Here is an 18,107-nt window from a genome sequence, read left to right on the forward strand (position 1 = left end):
GGTTGGAATTTACTATCTGTATGTTGTTGCCAGTTTCAAGCACGTTTGGCAGAGGGAACGGTAATAAAAAGATTAATTTCATAGAAGGAAAATGAACTAGTGGGTAGAGAAGAAAGTTTAGCAGTGCCTGCAATGAGGACTTTTTTACAGTGGGACTTCATTCTATAAAAAGCATCAGAAAATCCACAAGGAACAGAGATATTATGTATGCCGTAAAAATTAGTAAGACATTTAGATGAGGATTTGGAACCTGAAGGCTCCAGAGAATCCTCTCCTCAGAGAATTTTTTTACCTCTTTATTAATGGATGAGCTCGGATTGCAGACGTCATCTAATTCAGTTGGAGACAACAATATGCAAGAGTCAAATCTGCTGAAAATCTGCTCTTGACAGAACTATTTGGTCTGATTTTTTTTTTTTTTTATACTTGTTAATTGTTACTTTTCTCATCCTGTGATCCTGGTGCCTGGGTATGATGTGGACATCATTGATGTTAGCCTCCACAAAATGCAGAGAGATGGACCATGGAGCCGTCACACTATCAGGGTTGTGGAGCTCAGTGTTCCCTGGTAGCCATCCCAAGTCCTGCTTGGGAGCTGGTGTGTCAGCACAAGTGCCTGGGGCTGTTAGGCAAGTTGGTTGTATAGACTGGAGTAGACCCAGGACTCCTGGCTGCCTAGAGCAGCACATATTGCTTTCCATGGGCAGTCCTACATAGCAAAAAGAGGAAAAAAAATGGAGGGGAGGAATCCTTTGTTTGCAGACCCAGGGCAAAATCAGTCAATGGAGTGAGCAGTCATGAAATCCTAGTTTTATGGTAGGATTAAGAAGGGTTGTTGGATTGCTAAATGGTTATCAAACATTTGAAGAAATGCAATTTGGAAAATGTTGATTCAGTTGTCTTTTGCTTGTTTTTCAGAGATGTGAAGGTAAAGGCTGGTGAATGGTTCTTTGAGGAGCGAGCAAAGAAATATCCAGGTGAAGGTAATCACTGGAACAGACCATAAACTGCTGTGCAATGTGTAGTCCTCATCTAAGTGAAACACAGAATGTAGTCTGCCACTGAAGTTAATGTTTCTTCAACCTGCTGAGAGATTTGTCAGAAATTATCACACAGTGCATTTGTCTGTGCAATAAATAAAGCATGAACACGAACTAGCAGAATGCATTTAAAAGCATAAATTATTTTGTATGAGTAATAAGAAAATTGCTGGTCATATCAATTTGAATAAACGAGTATGTAAGGCTTCTAAGAAATACAATGACACGAAATAAATACAGAAATGTTAAAATATATGTGCAGGAAGGAAATGACCTTGCATCCATGGTTTGTCAAAGTTAAAACTTCAGTTGTTTTCACTGAGAAAGTTCTAAAGCTTAAAGAAATGACATAATGGAATAAAGAAAAATATGTATATCTATAAAACAACAGAAAGCTAAATGCTTTCTGTTTCTTTACTTTCAGCCAGTTGTGCCATTGCCTCGTCTTCCATCTTTTCAGTGCAATTGCAAAGCCCTAAAGGATATTTCAGAGGATGTGGAGGGATTGCCCTATGGGGAATGTGCTTCACCAACAAAGGGGTTGCTAGTCTTCTTTTTCACCTACAGTGACTACTAAGGTGGAGAAGATTTCCTTAGTCTTTCCCTTGAAGCATCACTTCAGAGGGGCAGCTATTTCACTTTGTGCCTGGCTGTAGCTAAAAGTTACAGTTTCATTTCCAGTATCTGCATGGGATCTAGGTTTGAAAATAGCAGTTAAAAAGGAAAGCACTGTACCTATTGTTCTCAGACACCGAATCTGATATTGCAAGATACTGACTACCCCTCTTTTCAGTAAAATAATTGAGTTCTCACCTTGCATTATCAAAGCTTTGTTGGGTACATGAAGCATTTAGCTAAGTTCATCTAATAGTAATTATGTTGAATTCACAAAGATCTATAGGATATACAGAAGATAAACCTGTAGGGAGAAATATGTTTTGTTCAGTTCCTTTGATTAGACCAACTGATGTAATTAAAAAGGTTCAAAAATGACAAACTTTTAAAACACAGCGGTAGTAGTTATGTATCCTTCAAGCCTGGAGAGACAGTGCCCTCTTCTGGTTTGAGAATATAACACAAGTGAGGTATTCACTGTAAAGTTTAACTGAAAAAGTACATGTTACAGTGAAGTTTTCTCATGTTACAGAGTTTTTTAAAAAAAAAGTTACATCAGTATGCTTTTCATTAATTTTGTGTAGCTTCTACCTAAAGAAAAAACACCATCTTTTCATAAAAGTGGTAGATTGTCTTACTGATTAATAAATAAAAAATCTAAGAAATCACATAATGCTGCATTAAGATACCAAATAGTAATAGCAGAATATTAACTCTGGAGTTCGGATTGAAATTTGCAACATCCAAAGCTGATTATTGTTTCTACCACCACCAAGATCTGCTACTCGTATGCAAGTAATATGTTATAATTAACAACATCTTCAGCAAAGCACAGACCACATGCTGCTTTCTCTATTAGGGATGATTAGTGACTAAGGCCACTCCAGATATTTTCAGTTGGCCATTTGTTACATGCATTTAGCCCTTCTTCCTGTTGGCAATCACTCAGGAGCAAACTACATTTTTATGAGTCTTCATTGCTCGTGCCTGGTGGAGCGCTCGCTCCTCGGTGCTCTTTACATCGTGTGGGTGCTCACCAGAAGAAGGTGACATGGTTGCTGTTTCCCCACAGGGATGGCCCTAGCAAAGGGGTTTGCTTTTGGTTGTGAGCTAGTCATGCGTTTTCATGATTGTTCAGGTGTTTGGTAGGGAAAGTAAAAAGAATTTTTCATAAGATGCAAGAGACGACCATGTGCCTACTCTTGTACACGTTTTCAAGTTTTCTATAGTGTTTGAGTTTTATGGTTGAAGTGTTCTTTAGTGCAGTGGGCCTATGGACCTCAGGAGGCTGAGAGCACTTAGTGACTCTAGGAATGGGACTGTTAGCATCCGATTGCCCTCAGCATTGGTGATGAGGTCATCTGAATGTGTCACCTGTGAGAAGTGAAGGCCAAATCATGATAGTTTGTGATACAGGAGAGACTTGTGTGTTGCTTGGCATCTATGCTGATGGGTCAGGTGGGGTTGATTTCACTCCTGACTTGCATGTGCATGAATTTCTGCAAATACAGGCCAGTTTCTGAAAAGACACAGATTTTAAAAAGTACTATATGTGTGTAACTGCTTGCTAAATGAACTTTGGTGGTATGTTTTTTTGTTTGTTTTTTTTTTTTCTCCACAGGCAGACATGAAACAGTTGGTGCAAAGCTCTTGAAATCTTATCAGAAACTGAAGTAAGGCTCATACGAGGGCAAATAGTCCTAGGACACTGAGACTTTGTACAGGCGATATATTGTATATTATAAACCAGCTAATGGTTTGCATTTTGGTATTATGAAAAACAAATTTCAATACTTTCGGAGTACAAATGATAAAAGCGTAGAAGATTTGCCACTTTTATCTCTTGGCAATCCATAGACAGGGTGTCAAGTGCAAAAAGGAGTACTAAGTTTAGAGTAACAGTGTCTTATTTACTTGAAATTAAGGAATGTGCATTATTTTTGTTATTATTTTGTTATATCTGCTTATATTTTTTGCATACCTTTTTACACCATTATCTTTCAAATTTACACGCTACTTGTAAATGATCAGAGATTAAAGTTATTTACTAGGTATAATAGCAATAGTGTCATTATTTGATCAATGGGAGATGTTGATTTGATTGCTTTAGAATAAATAGTAGACAAGAAGCTCTGCACAGTGTAAGATGCATGCACTCCCCAAAACTTAAGCAAAATATTCAGTTTACACTGAATAAATACTTTGATTTGAGGCCTCAGCATGACAATACTTAAGTTTATGCCAGTGATATATAATGAAATAACAGTCATCTTAAACTATATTGTATAAAAGAAACGATCTTCCTTTAAAAAACAAAAAAAAAGTAAAATACAGTACAAAGAGATGGCCTCAATTTTGTGATAATTATCAGTTAAGGAACGGCCGGAAACTTATAGTCAGCTAGATATGGTCCTAACCAGGACTGCATAAAAGCTTGCTTTTACCTAGATGTGGTAAAAGTAAAAGAGAATCAAAAAGGAAGTTCACCAGCTGCCATTAGGGTCTGTGATTGTTCTGTGACAGCAGAATCAGTCAGGTAATGGGCAGGAGGTTTTTTTCACAGACCAGGGCTATTTACCCCAGATGAAATGGCTGGAATGCTCTGAAGGGGCTCCAACAGCTCCAGGCTCAGGCAAGGAAGGATCCTTTTAGTATTGTAAATAAAGATGACTGTTTTCTGAAAACATCTCTGAAACAGAGAATGGGGCGTGTTACACAGGAATTGTGTTTTAACATTTGGGACAGAGATTATAATACTGCCAACCCCAGTACAAATCTAGGAAGCCTGTCCTAAATTAGTTTTTTGTAATTGTTTTAAATTAGTAGTTCTGCCCAGAGCAGCCCAAGATTGAGAAAACAGAAAGGTAGTCCTAATTCTTACAGACAGGCAATAAACTGTGCTGCAGCTCTTAATGACACAGGATCTCAAGCCAGATTTTTCAGACTGCAGGAAAGACAGATAATAAAGATACTGTGCACGAATGTGGTTTGTTTATCTATCTATTAGCATAATGTATTAATCATTGCACTGTTTATTGTCTCTTAAATTTCTAGTAAAATTTCTGTCGTGCCTCCAACCCCACCTCCTTTCACAGAATCCACAGCAGGAAGCAACGTGACAGTAAATGTACGTATCTGCAAAATATATGTATACACACACCTCTTAGGGTGTCATTCATATGAAAAGGCCAGTAGATAACAACTGCATTGCAATATAAATGCTGCCTTATGTTCCTTTGTCTTTTTTTTGGTTTTTGTTTTTAATACTGCATTGGTAGTAGGAGAGAAAGGTCAGAGTCTTATCATGAGGGATGTGTTCAATTGGTTTTCAGTTTTTGAGGGAAGTGATTAACCACTCTATTTGGCACTAGAATACTGCCCCTGGGTTTTGGTGCCTCACTACATAAGGCTGGACTGAGGTGTCCTAAGCTCTCCTCCAGCCTGAAGAATTGCTAGATCCTATGAAATTCAATAGTCATTTATAAAGTGATCGTTCCATGTTACTTCCATTACTGAGTGAAAAACAGTGAACTTGATGGTTGCCTTTGCATTTCAGTTTCTAGTGGACAGAATAGTAGGACATGACTTGGAACTCATTGAAATTGCACAAAATTACTATTTCAGTTTATTTTGGTCTGAGCCCTGAGTCCTTGGTTTTGGAGCACATTGCAATTATGTAAACATTGTAATATGTGGCTAACTGGAGTTTGATGAAAACCCTTTGATTCAGAGGCACAGGAACATGTTCAAGTAGATAGGATTTTTCTACTTGAACTATTAAATGCATTACAACAAATCAGTGCTGTAATTAGTTGTATTTATGAAATTGCTATGCGATCTTCCTACAAGGAGTTCCACTTGTATATCAAAGAGTATGGAACTGAAAAGACTATTTTCCATCTTCAAACATTAGTGTGGTAGTTTTTAACCATGTCAACATATGTCCTCAGGTGTATTTGTCTATAGAAGTGAGCAAAGGGCTGCAGCCTTACCATCTGACTGTTATGTGGTCTGTAGATATGTGATCGTGGAAACTTGGAAACAGCAAATATCTTGTGTTTTCTTATTCTTGGCATCTCTCATTTGCAGGAACTCAGAGAGTCTAAAAGTTTTAATAAATCTGTGGAAAACTTGTTTTTGTGTTTCACAACACATATAAAAAGTAAGTAGCTTTCACTGCTTTGTCATTCTGGAATAATGTAGTCAAATGTTTCAATTTTTTGGCCAAAAAATAGTTATAAGCAAAGGGTATTGAGTAACGGCTGAAATGACTAATGCCAAGACTGAGCCAACCTGAAAAATAATACAGTAATCTGTTGGTTGTTTAACAAGCTGGTGATACCAACCTAGAATGCCTTTTTTGTAAAGATGTCAAAAGACTGTCATTTATTTATTTATTTTTTAAGTCTACAGGATGGTCAGATGCAGCATATTTAACTCATGTTGGCACAGAGTAGTAACCACTTTCTGCTGTAGTGATCTTGCTGTTATCTATCTGACTGAACCCCAACTGACCCTGTCAAAGAATCTGTCATGTAATGGAAGTAGAGTTGAATGTTTTCATTCACTGGCAGTTTTCAAGAAGAGCTTCCTTCCTTTTTCTCAGTCGGTCTAGTTGTGTGGGTTTTCTCCAGTGCAAACTTCTAAGAGCCAGCCAGTCCTCACAACTCTTCTGTCATTCTGATACTGTTGGTTCCTTCCATTCACTTACGCTACCTGCTGTTTTTAGGGTGCAGACTGTTTATGCACCTCGATGGCTGATTACACTGGGGACAGCCTGTCTTTGTGAAGAACAGATTAAAGGCATCAGTGACCAGAGGACAACATCTTCTGAGCCTCAGGAAGATTACAGGGACTTGCAGATTTGCATGTATTTGAACAAACCATAGTGTTTTCTTACTAGCTTCATCTAAGACAACCCCAAATGTGAGATTAGACCTGAAAAAATTTGGCTTTAGTGCCTTTTTCTCCCTAACTCTTGTTTTAGCTCGTTTGGTCTTTCCTCTAACTTCTTCCATCCATCCTAAAGGCCTGTTCTCCTTGAACTACAAAAATTTCAAGTTGTGTTTGTGTGAATACATATTAAAGCTAGGCAGAGACACTCCTGAACAGCAGTGTAGTGTATTGTGGCATGGGATTCTTTGTTACTGGAAGCAGATAGCACAGGATTGGATGCAAAGTAATTTATTCTGCTTTCTGGAAGTCTGAAGCCTGGTCATATCCCACAGTTACTGGTAAACACTGTCAGGACTGCAGCAAGCAAGTTTAATAGTTCACTGCTACCAAAAGGAAGGTCCTACTGTGCCTAAATCTTTCTTCCCTCTCTGTTTCTGGCTTTATGCTGCCATCGCTTCACTTGAATTAGCACTAGTGTTTCTGGACCCCCTCTGGAAACCGATTTAGCTAATTAAAAGGGCAGGACCTTAACCCAGACAAAAGACACAGGTACTTTTCTGCTGGTTTAGTGAGTTGAATAGGCTCAAGGTAGGGTGTCTATGTTGGAGACTGCACAACAGAAGGTGCTGGGCCACGTACCCAGGAGCCAGGACTGAGGAGGGAATAGCAGTGGTTGCAGAGGGTGATGTTAATTGTTGTTGTGATGGCAAGTTGTTAGTTCAGCTGTATGTGAAACCCCACTTAGATACCATCATCCTCAGTCAGGGCAGATCCTTTTAATTTCTGAGAAAATAACAGGCTGTTGCAGTCACTGAAGTCAATAATTAAGAAGTATAGGAAGACTTGTAGAGAGAAAGACTTGGGCTTCTTGACTTAAGAAAATGGCTCTTTCAGGCAACATGGCCTCTTAATGAAACCTGGTGCTCTGCTGATAAATACTTTCGGTCACGAGTGTATAAAGTTAGTACTGTATATCTTATCTAGATAAAAAATGTCCTGGTTTGCAGAGGTATTTAATACACCCAGCTCTTGTGTATTGCAGTAAATAAACCTGGAGAACCTCGATATGCCTCCGATGGGATCACTGGAGCCAGTGTGTGTGTGTGTGTCTGAGAGCAGCAGGAACAAAGCACCAGCGTGTGCAGCACAATGCTGCCCCTGTACAGTCTGCTCTTTACGCTGTTACCTCCTGTTCCAGCCTGATCTGGCAGCAGCAGAAGATCATAATCCAATGGTTACCATTTGGTGAATGTAAAATGAGTTGGTAGTTGTAGTTTTATTTGCAGTGCAAAATCGTTCTTGGTCCTAGAGACAGCGTCTGTCTTACTGACCATTTGGGTAGAGAAGCCAAAGGAGGAAGAGACAAGAAAACTGAAAAATCATATTTTTTTTCTCACAGTAATCTGCTCTGTAACCTGTTCATTTTAAGAGAGTGTGAGACAAGCTAGTGTTTCTGCTTCTACTGCTGGTCAAGCTACTCAGATTCTATCTACTCTATTAGATCCCTCACTCCAGTCTCCTTTATGATCTCTGATTTCACTGTGTATTTTAAAAAACTGGTTTCATTTACAGTCAGAGATTACTTAATTGAGCCTGCCTATGAATATGTCACATGATGCCTTAATGGTGTACACAGAGTACAGTAAACATCTGAGGACTGATTGCTGCTAAGAGCAAAACTAACCCAAAGTGGATTTAAAAATCACACTTGAGAATGCCATTGTTTTTGAATACCGTAATGACAAATTGTCTGCTGTCTGAGGTTCCTCCACAGAGGCCCATGTTGTGGGAGAAATATTTATTTCGTCTGTATGAATTAAACTTTCATGTACCACTTATAAGTTTTTAATTCTTCATGAGAGACTATCTGGGATTTACGACAAAGTGTCTGCTGCTAAGCTTCATAGTTTTCAACTCCAGAAATCACAGATGGGTGCTGCCCTTCTCTTTAAGTGAAGTTCTGACTGTACCCTGAGGATTAGGAAGCAGAGAGTGGTGCACTAAATGTCCAATTGTCCTATAGATTTATTTGACAATAAACTAGATGCTACTGAAGTGGTAATTCAATAAGGTACTTAAGTATGGGCATAAGCTTATCCATATGAGTAATGTTATTAAAGTGAATAAGGGCTACTCATGTTCTTAAAATTATATGTGTTTTGGGACCAGAGTATGTAATATCTCTCCTTTCATCCATATTTTGGATAAATGTCTAAATATTTTCCAAGAGGCTCTGCTTTCCAATTCTCATTGTCATGTTGCTTTATGTTGTTATAATGATCTTGCTTTTATGCTGAACCAAACCAAACTGCTTTACAGATCAAACTATATATAGGGACTGTAGTAGCTCCTTCTGCAAGGAAACTGTATTTGAGAGCATACTACAATTCCTTGCAGAGGCTATAATGATAGGAAGCAAGGAGTATAATTTCCAGTTGAAACAGCAGGAAAGATTTAGGTAGGCAAAATATAATTATGCAAAAATGGGACAAGTGTTTGCTTTCCCATCTGTTTCTTATCCTTAGGAGATCAATACTTAAATTGTAGGATGAAAGTTTGAAAGCTACAGAATTAACCCGTAAATCCTACAGGATTGCTTGCAACGTTTATCATGGTGACTTCTCTTTTTATTTTCACTTCAGAAATCTCCAAGTCCCAGAACGATATGGCTGACAGAAGTCTGCTAACCACAGATTATGGGCAGCACATGGAAAGAAGGAAGCAAAGGAGGAGCCAGTCTGACACCGCCATCAACATCACAAGCAGGGTATCCATGTTATTATACACAGTCTCTAACTGTAAGGCCTGTTCCAGGAATGGAATATATTTGCAAGAATAATGACTTAAACAGTGGAATTTTAACTTTTATTATATGAGCAGGGATTAGCTGACGTTCGCTGACCGTGGCCAGAACTCTGATCCTTCAGGAGGTTTTTGACTGAGTCTGCACGCTTGATCTCAGCCCAGAGCTGAAATGTGAGAATGAGATTTCACAAAGACCCTCACCCAGGGAGGGAGAGGTTGGGCGTTTTGCTCAGATGCTCACAGACTCTCTTGGGGCCGATGGATGTGTGATTGTTGGGCTGCAGGGAGATGTTCTGTTTCTTGTCCTCCTCCTGCCCCTCTTGACCATCCAAAACCCATCCTGACGCTTTCTGAGCGCTTTTAATTTGGCAAGGAGAAAATATTGACTGCTGTTAGTTGTTGGGCCACTTCCCTTTTCCGTTTGCTTTGGTTACAGTCTCTAGCTTTCGGTGTTTTCTTGAGAAGTTTGAGAAAAATCCAGTCATCTGTTTTTCCACAAACTGTGCAGGGCTGAAGGTGATGTCACACAGCTGCTTTAAAGTTACACTGAAGATTTTGTTTTGTACGGTTTCAACTCCCAAGTGACTGAACTTTGTCCACAGTCAATTTTCCACATAGTGGGTACTTACTGAATCGCCCTGTACATCTGAATGAGGTAAATGTGGTTTGCTAAAGTGCCTGAACTAGATGCTGAGAACAGCTTTTGCTTTGGGCCAGACCTCATGGCAACTCTTACAGCTCCCTCGGTGCACACTTTTCAATTTCCTCCGAAGCGTGAGGTGTTGATAAATGGGAAGAGCCAGGATGTCAGACCCCATGGGCTCGTGGTTTGAATTGGCCCAGCAAGGCCTGTGAACTCTGTGAAATTAGTTCTGCTATATTTTTGTATGCAATTTATTTTATAAACAAAATTGGCAACAGTTATTTGCTACCCGAGTGCTGCTTTCATTGTGGCAAACCACACTTCAGTGTTAACTTTATTCCGCTGGCAGAGCACCCCTCTTTTAATACACTGAGAAATATCAGAATTGGAGATAATACTAACTTAAACTGCTTTATTGCATGCTGATCACACGCAGCCTATCATGTTTAAAAGACGGATATGGATTCTTTGGCTTGAGAAATGTATTAGTAGGAGATTCCAAATTATTTCTATGGGGTTTTAATTGCTCATTTTAAGATTTAGGACTTAAATCAAGTCTACCCTTTGCATTACAGATTTTGAAAGATAGATTTCAATATTGTTTGTGTGTCAGAGCACTGTTTCTCTGAGTCGGGGAGCTTTTGTTTCATTCAAACCAATTAGACTATATTTAAGCTAGAATTTTAGTTTTGCTAGAATTGCTGTTCATCTTTATTTCTTGTAAGTCTTTGCCATTTAGTTCTTTTTCATATTGAAGAAAGTTTTACTTTTCTGCCCCTGCACTTATATGATGGCTTTTTGTATCTTTACTGTGATTTTTTTAAGTTATCTTTAATCTCTGCATTATTGCATTATTCTTGCCTTTATTTTTTTCTTTTTCATCTGTGTTTTCCTTTAATAATGGTAGCTGTTTACTTTTTTACTAGGACTATGCCTTAAGTTTAGGGACAGAACCTGTTTTAAGTTACACTTGCAAAACAATTAATTACTCAAATGTATAACAAAATATGATGTAGAAATCTTACTTGTGATTTTCACCCCAGAAGGAACTTTGGTTTTTGGAGAATGAACCCAAACAGTATTTTTTTTCCCCTAGAAAGTGTGCACTTTTCTCGTAGGAATGGTTGGAAAGGAAATAACTATAACTGCCATTTCGAATGTGCAGGGTGTAAGACTGGGGCACCACTTCAGTCTCAAGTTTCTTTCAAGTTTTCTCAAGACAGTTTCTTAAGAAAAGAAACCGTCTGCTTCTTAAGTGAGTTTTGCAAATTTGTGATATGTTTGGAGTTTGATTCTTTTGGATTAAGGTTGAAAGAGATTATATTTAACTTCAGTAATAGCAAAAAAACCCCCAATCCGATGGCAAGAACTACCAGCCAGTGTAAAATCTGGATTTAGGAAGTTAATTGGATAGTGTTTTCTAGGGCCTCTTATCATGGGAATCTCTAAGTTCATTAAGGGAACTGCAATTATACCTGCATCAGTGGGGGAACAAGCAGACACGTGCAAGCTTTGGGAGCTAAAAATCAGAGTGTGTGGTAGGTTGTTTTGGTTAGCAAGTGAAATTGGTGGTGTTTCAGGTTTTCATAAAGCAGAAGACAGTTTCTCTGCTGAGAAATATGACTCTCTGGTTTTGTTTGGGGTTTTTTGGAGACTATATTCTGAATGCATTTTCTGCCCGTTTCCTTCTCGCAAGGGAACTTAATGAATTCTTACATCTGTTCTTAAGGTAGGGCAGTTATTACACACCATAATTTCTGTGTGCAATAATAACAGTGTACTGGTTTGGATTCTGCACATCCGGTTTTTGCAGAAGTAATCTCGATATATTATCTGCTCTGTTGTCCTCATTGTTTAGTGCTTTCTGCTGATTGTGCAGGAGGGGTTCCCAGGTTTGTTAAATATATATTATCTATTATGCAAGTAACTCCCTACCCTTTTTATTGATTCCGTCACACTGTGTTCTTTCTAGATTTTCAGGCAATCCATCTTCTACTTTTTTTTTAAAAAAAAAGAATTTGTCTTAGATTTTAACCATGTAAAATTTCTTACCTCACTCTTTTCCTACCCATTGAACAGTGAACATACTTTTCATAGATTGTATTATCCAGTGGTGGGCCAGAATGAGCTAAAACCTATTTTCAGCTTATTTATAGCAATTTGTATTAGTCTTCGGCACTTCATTCTGTTAACTGTTGTTATTGGTAACAGAGTTGGCTGAAGGTAAATCTCAGGGCGTTTTGCTACTATATATATATCTTAATTTCCCTCAAATTAGCAGGATTTTCATGGGAAGATTGGAAAGGTGAATGGACTTAGTCAAAGGAAAGTCAAGAACAAGTCAGAAATTTAAACTTCTCTGTAATCAAAGCTAAATAAGAACTTGTGAGTCTATTTCTGTTTTCAAGTCTCTTTCAACCTATATTCATTCTGGCATGGGTAGACCTAGGCATGTGTCATGCATGTTGCAAAACACTATTTTTAATTTTTTTTAGTTTCCTGGAGGCAAGATTTTTTTTTCTTGCAAAATTACTGTTTTGTTAAAGGCTAATAAGACCTTTTATTAGTATATTGCTACTTTTTGGTGTGTTATTAGTGGACTGTTGTTAGTAATTGCTGTGGTAGTGATCCTTAGATTAGGTGGTGGTATGTTGATTTTAGAAAATTATGAATATAATGACTGTACTACTAGCTGGGATGACTGAGTTGTAAGTCAACATTCAAATCAAGTTACTACATCCTCTTAGAAAGTGTGTCACCTGCGTGACATTGATCAGAGTTAATTGTATTTACTGAGTTTTCTTCTGATAGCATTCCTGGAGGAATAAGGAAATAGGGGTTTGCTTTTGGTTGTGAGCTAGTCATGCGTTTTCATGATTGTTCAGGTGTTTGGTAGGGAAAGTAAAAAGAATTTTTCATAAGATGCAAGAGACGACCATGTGCCTACTCTTGTACACGTTTTCAAGTTTTCTATAGTGTTTGAGTTTTATGGTTGAAGTGTTCTTTAGTGCAGTGGGCCTATGGACCTCAGGAGGCTGAGAGCACTTAGTGACTCTAGGAATGGGACTGTTAGCATCCGATTGCCCTCAGCATTGGTGATGAGGTCATCTGAATGTGTCACCTGTGAGAAGTGAAGGCCAAATCATGATAGTTTGTGATACAGGAGAGACTTGTGTGTTGCTTGGCATCTATGCTGATGGGTCAGGTGGGGTTGATTTCACTCCTGACTTGCATGTGCATGAATTTCTGCAAATACAGGCCAGTTTCTGAAAAGACACAGATTTTAAAAAGTACTATATGTGTGTAACTGCTTGCTAAATGAACTTTGGTGGTATGTTTTTTTGTTTGTTTTTTTTTTTTCTCCACAGGCAGACATGAAACAGTTGGTGCAAAGCTCTTGAAATCTTATCAGAAACTGAAGTAAGGCTCATACGAGGGCAAATAGTCCTAGGACACTGAGACTTTGTACAGGCGATATATTGTATATTATAAACCAGCTAATGGTTTGCATTTTGGTATTATGAAAAACAAATTTCAATACTTTCGGAGTACAAATGATAAAAGCGTAGAAGATTTGCCACTTTTATCTCTTGGCAATCCATAGACAGGGTGTCAAGTGCAAAAAGGAGTACTAAGTTTAGAGTAACAGTGTCTTATTTACTTGAAATTAAGGAATGTGCATTATTTTTGTTATTATTTTGTTATATCTGCTTATATTTTTTGCATACCTTTTTACACCATTATCTTTCAAATTTACACGCTACTTGTAAATGATCAGAGATTAAAGTTATTTACTAGGTATAATAGCAATAGTGTCATTATTTGATCAATGGGAGATGTTGTTGATTTGATTGCTTTAGAATAAATAGTAGACAAGAAGCTCTGCACAGTGTAAGATGCATGCACTCCCCAAAACTTAAGCAAAATATTCAGTTTACACTGAATAAATACTTTGATTTGAGGCCTCAGCATGACAATACTTAAGTTTATGCCAGTGATATATAATGAAATAACAGTCATCTTAAACTATATTGTATAAAAGAAACGATCTTCCTTTAAAAAACAAAAAAAAAGTAAAATACAGTACAAAGAGATGGCCTCAATTTTGTGATAATTATCAGTTAAGGAACGGCCGGAAACTTATAGTCAGCTAGATATGGTCCTAACCAGGACTGCATAAAAGCTTGCTTTTACCTAGATGTGGTAAAAGTAAAAGAGAATCAAAAAGGAAGTTCACCAGCTGCCATTAGGGTCTGTGATTGTTCTGTGACAGCAGAATCAGTCAGGTAATGGGCAGGAGGTTTTTTTCACAGACCAGGGCTATTTACCCCAGATGAAATGGCTGGAATGCTCTGAAGGGGCTCCAACAGCTCCAGGCTCAGGCAAGGAAGGATCCTTTTAGTATTGTAAATAAAGATGACTGTTTTCTGAAAACATCTCTGAAACAGAGAATGGGGCGTGTTACACAGGAATTGTGTTTTAACATTTGGGACAGAGATTATAATACTGCCAACCCCAGTACAAATCTAGGAAGCCTGTCCTAAATTAGTTTTTTGTAATTGTTTTAAATTAGTAGTTCTGCCCAGAGCAGCCCAAGATTGAGAAAACAGAAAGGTAGTCCTAATTCTTACAGACAGGCAATAAACTGTGCTGCAGCTCTTAATGACACAGGATCTCAAGCCAGATTTTTCAGACTGCAGGAAAGACAGATAATAAAGATACTGTGCACGAATGTGGTTTGTTTATCTATCTATTAGCATAATGTATTAATCATTGCACTGTTTATTGTCTCTTAAATTTCTAGTAAAATTTCTGTCGTGCCTCCAACCCCACCTCCTTTCACAGAATCCACAGCAGGAAGCAATGTGACAGTAAATGTACGTATCTGCAAAATTTATGTATACACACACCTCTTAGGGTGTCATTCATATGAAAAGGCCAGTAGATAACAACTGCATTGCAATATAAATGCTGCCTTATGTTCCTTTGTCTTTTTTTTTTAGCATCACATTGCAATATCAATGCTGCCTTATGTTCCTTTGTCTTTTTTTTCGTTTGTTTTTAATACTGCATTGGTAGTAGGAGAGAAAGGTCAGAGTCTTATCATGAGGGATGTGTTCAATTGGTTTTCAGTTTTTGAGGGAAGTGATTAACCACTCTATTTGGCACTAGAATACTGCCCCTGGGTTTTGGTGCCTCACTACATAAGGCTGGACTGAGGTGTCCTAAGCTCTCCTCCAGCCTGAAGAATTGCTAGATCCTATGAAATTCAATAGTCATTTATAAAGTGATCGTTCCATGTTACTTCCATTACTGAGTGAAAAACAGTGAACTTGATGGTTGCCTTTGCATTTCAGTTTCTAGTGGACAGAATAGTAGGACATGACTTGGAACTCATTGAAATTGCACAAAATTACTATTTCAGTTTATTTTGGTCTGAGCCCTGAGTCCTTGGTTTTGGAGCACATTGCAATTATGTAAACATTGTAATATGTGGCTAACTGGAGTTTGATGAAAACCCTTTGATTCAGAGGCACAGGAACATGTTCAAGTAGATAGGATTTTTCTACTTGAACTATTAAATGCATTACAACAAATCAGTGCTGTAATTAGTTGTATTTATGAAATTGCTATGCGATCTTCCTACAAGGAGTTCCACTTGTATATCAAAGAGTATGGAACTGAAAAGACTATTTTCCATCTTCAAACATTAGTGTGGTAGTTTTTAACCATGTCAACATATGTCCTCAGGTGTATTTGTCTATAGAAGTGAGCAAAGGGCTGCAGCCTTACCATCTGACTGTTATGTGGTCTGTAGATATGTGATCGTGGAAACTTGGAAACAGCAAATATCTTGTGTTTTCTTATTCTTGGCATCTCTCATTTGCAGGAACTCAGAGAGTCTAAAAGTTTTAATAAATCTGTGGAAAACTTGTTTTTGTGCTTCACAACACATATAAAAAGTAAGTAGATTTCACTGCTTTGTCATTCTAGAATAACGTAGTCAAATGTTTCAATTTTTTGGCCAAAAAATAGTTATAAGCAAAGGGTATTGAGTAACGGCTGAAATGACTAATGCCAAGACTGAGCCAACCTGAAAAATAATACAGTAAGTCTAATTCTACTCCAGTAATCTGCTGGTTGTTTAACAAGCTGGTGATACCAACCTAGAATGCCTTTTTTGTAAAGATGTCAAAAGACTGTCATTTATTTATTTATTTTTTAAGTCTACAGGATGGTCAGATGCAGCATATTTAACTCATGTTGGCACAGAGTAGTAACCACTTTCTGCTGTAGTGATCTTGCTGTTATCTATCTGACTGAACCCCAACTGACCCTGTCAAAGAATCTGTCATGTAATGGAAGTAGAGTTGAATGTTTTCATTCACTGGCAGTTTTCAAGAAGAGCTTCCTTCCTTTTTCTCAGTCGGTCTAGTTGTGTGGGTTTTCTCCAGTGCAAACTTCTAAGAGCCAGCCAGTCCTCACAACTCTTCTGTCATTCTGATACTGTTGGTTCCTTCCATTCACTTACGCTACCTGCTGTTTTTAGGGTGCAGACTGTTTATGCACCTCGATGGCTGATTACACTGGGGACAGCCTGTCTTTGTGAAGAACAGATTAAAGGCATCAGTGACCAGAGGACAACATCTTCTGAGCCTCAGGAAGATTACAGGGACTTGCAGATTTGCATGTATTTGAACAAACCATAGTGTTTTCTTACTAGCTTCATCTAAGACAACCCCAAATGTGAGATTAGACCTGAAAAAATTTGGCTTTAGTGCCTTTTTCTCCCTAACTCTTGTTTTAGCTCGTTTGGTCTTTCCTCTAACTTCTTCCATCCATCCTAAAGGCCTGTTCTCCTTGAACTACAAAAATTTCAAGTTGTGTTTGTGTGAATACATATTAAAGCTAGGCAGAGACACTCCTGAACAGCAGTGTAGTGTATTGTGGCATGGGATTCTTTGTTACTGGAAGCAGATAGCACAGGATTGGATGCAAAGTAATTTATTCTGCTTTCTGGAAGTCTGAAGCCTGGTCATATCCCACAGTTACTGGTAAACACTGTCAGGACTGCAGCAAGCAAGTTTAATAGTTCACTGCTACCAAAAGGAAGGTCCTACTGTGCCTAAATCTTTCTTCCCTCTCTGTTTCTGGCTTTATGCTGCCATCGCTTCACTTGAATTAGCACTAGTGTTTCTGGACCCCCTCTGGAAACCGATTTAGCTAATTAAAAGGGCAGGACCTTAACCCAGACAAAAGACACAGGTACTTTTCTGCTGGTTTAGTGAGTTGAATAGGCTCAAGGTAGGGTGTCTATGTTGGAGACTGCACAACAGAAGGTGCTGGGCCACGTACCCAGGAGCCAGGACTGAGGAGGGAATAGCAGTGGTTGCAGAGGGTGATGTTAATTGTTGTTGTGATGGCAAGTTGTTAGTTCAGCTGTATGTGAAACCCCACTTAGATACCATCATCCTCAGTCAGGGCAGATCCTTTTAATTTCTGAGAAAATAACAGGCTGTTGCAGTCACTGAAGTCAATAATTAAGAAGTATAGGAAGACTTGTAGAGAGAAAGACTTGGGCTTCTTGACTTAAGAAAATGGCTCTTTCAGGCAACATGGCCTCTTAATGAAACCTGGTGCTCTGCTGATAAATACTTTCGGTCACGAGTGTATAAAGTTAGTACTGTATATCTTATCTAGATAAAAAATGTCCTGGTTTGCAGAGGTATTTAATACACCCAGCTCTTGTGTATTGCAGTAAATAAACCTGGAGAACCTCGATATGCCTCCGATGGGATCACTGGAGCCAGTGTGTGTGTGTGTGTCTGAGAGCAGCAGGAACAAAGCACCAGCGTGTGCAGCACAATGCTGCCCCTGTACAGTCTGCTCTTTACGCTGTTACCTCCTGTTCCAGCCTGATCTGGCAGCAGCAGAGGATCATAATCCAATGGTTACCATTTGGTGAATGTAAAATGAGTTGGTAGTTGTAGTTTTATTTGCAGTGCAAAATCGTTCTTGGTCCTAGAGACAGCGTCTGTCTTACTGACCATTTGGGTAGAGAAGCCAAAGGAGGAAGAGACAAGAAAACTGAAAAATCATATTTTTTT

General features: G+C 38.4%; 1 protein-coding gene across 1 annotated transcript in view; it reads left to right on the forward strand.

Moving 5' to 3' along the window:
• Positions 1-18,107, forward strand: part of SYTL3 (synaptotagmin like 3) — a 47,416-nt gene that overhangs the window by 9,468 nt on the left and 19,841 nt on the right. The window contains exons 4-8 of the mRNA XM_014950961.1: positions 919-983; positions 3,277-3,328; positions 4,710-4,782; positions 5,745-5,817; positions 9,194-9,318. Of these exons, the coding sequence (XP_014806447.1) occupies positions 919-983; positions 3,277-3,328; positions 4,710-4,782; positions 5,745-5,817; positions 9,194-9,318 (388 nt within the window). The remainder of the gene's footprint in view (positions 1-918; positions 984-3,276; positions 3,329-4,709; positions 4,783-5,744; positions 5,818-9,193; positions 9,319-18,107) is intronic.

This window comes from Calidris pugnax, unplaced genomic scaffold, assembly GCF_001431845.1.
Source record: "Calidris pugnax isolate Ruff unplaced genomic scaffold, ASM143184v1 scaffold24, whole genome shotgun sequence".
Taxonomy (NCBI): Eukaryota; Metazoa; Chordata; class Aves; order Charadriiformes; family Scolopacidae; genus Calidris; species Calidris pugnax.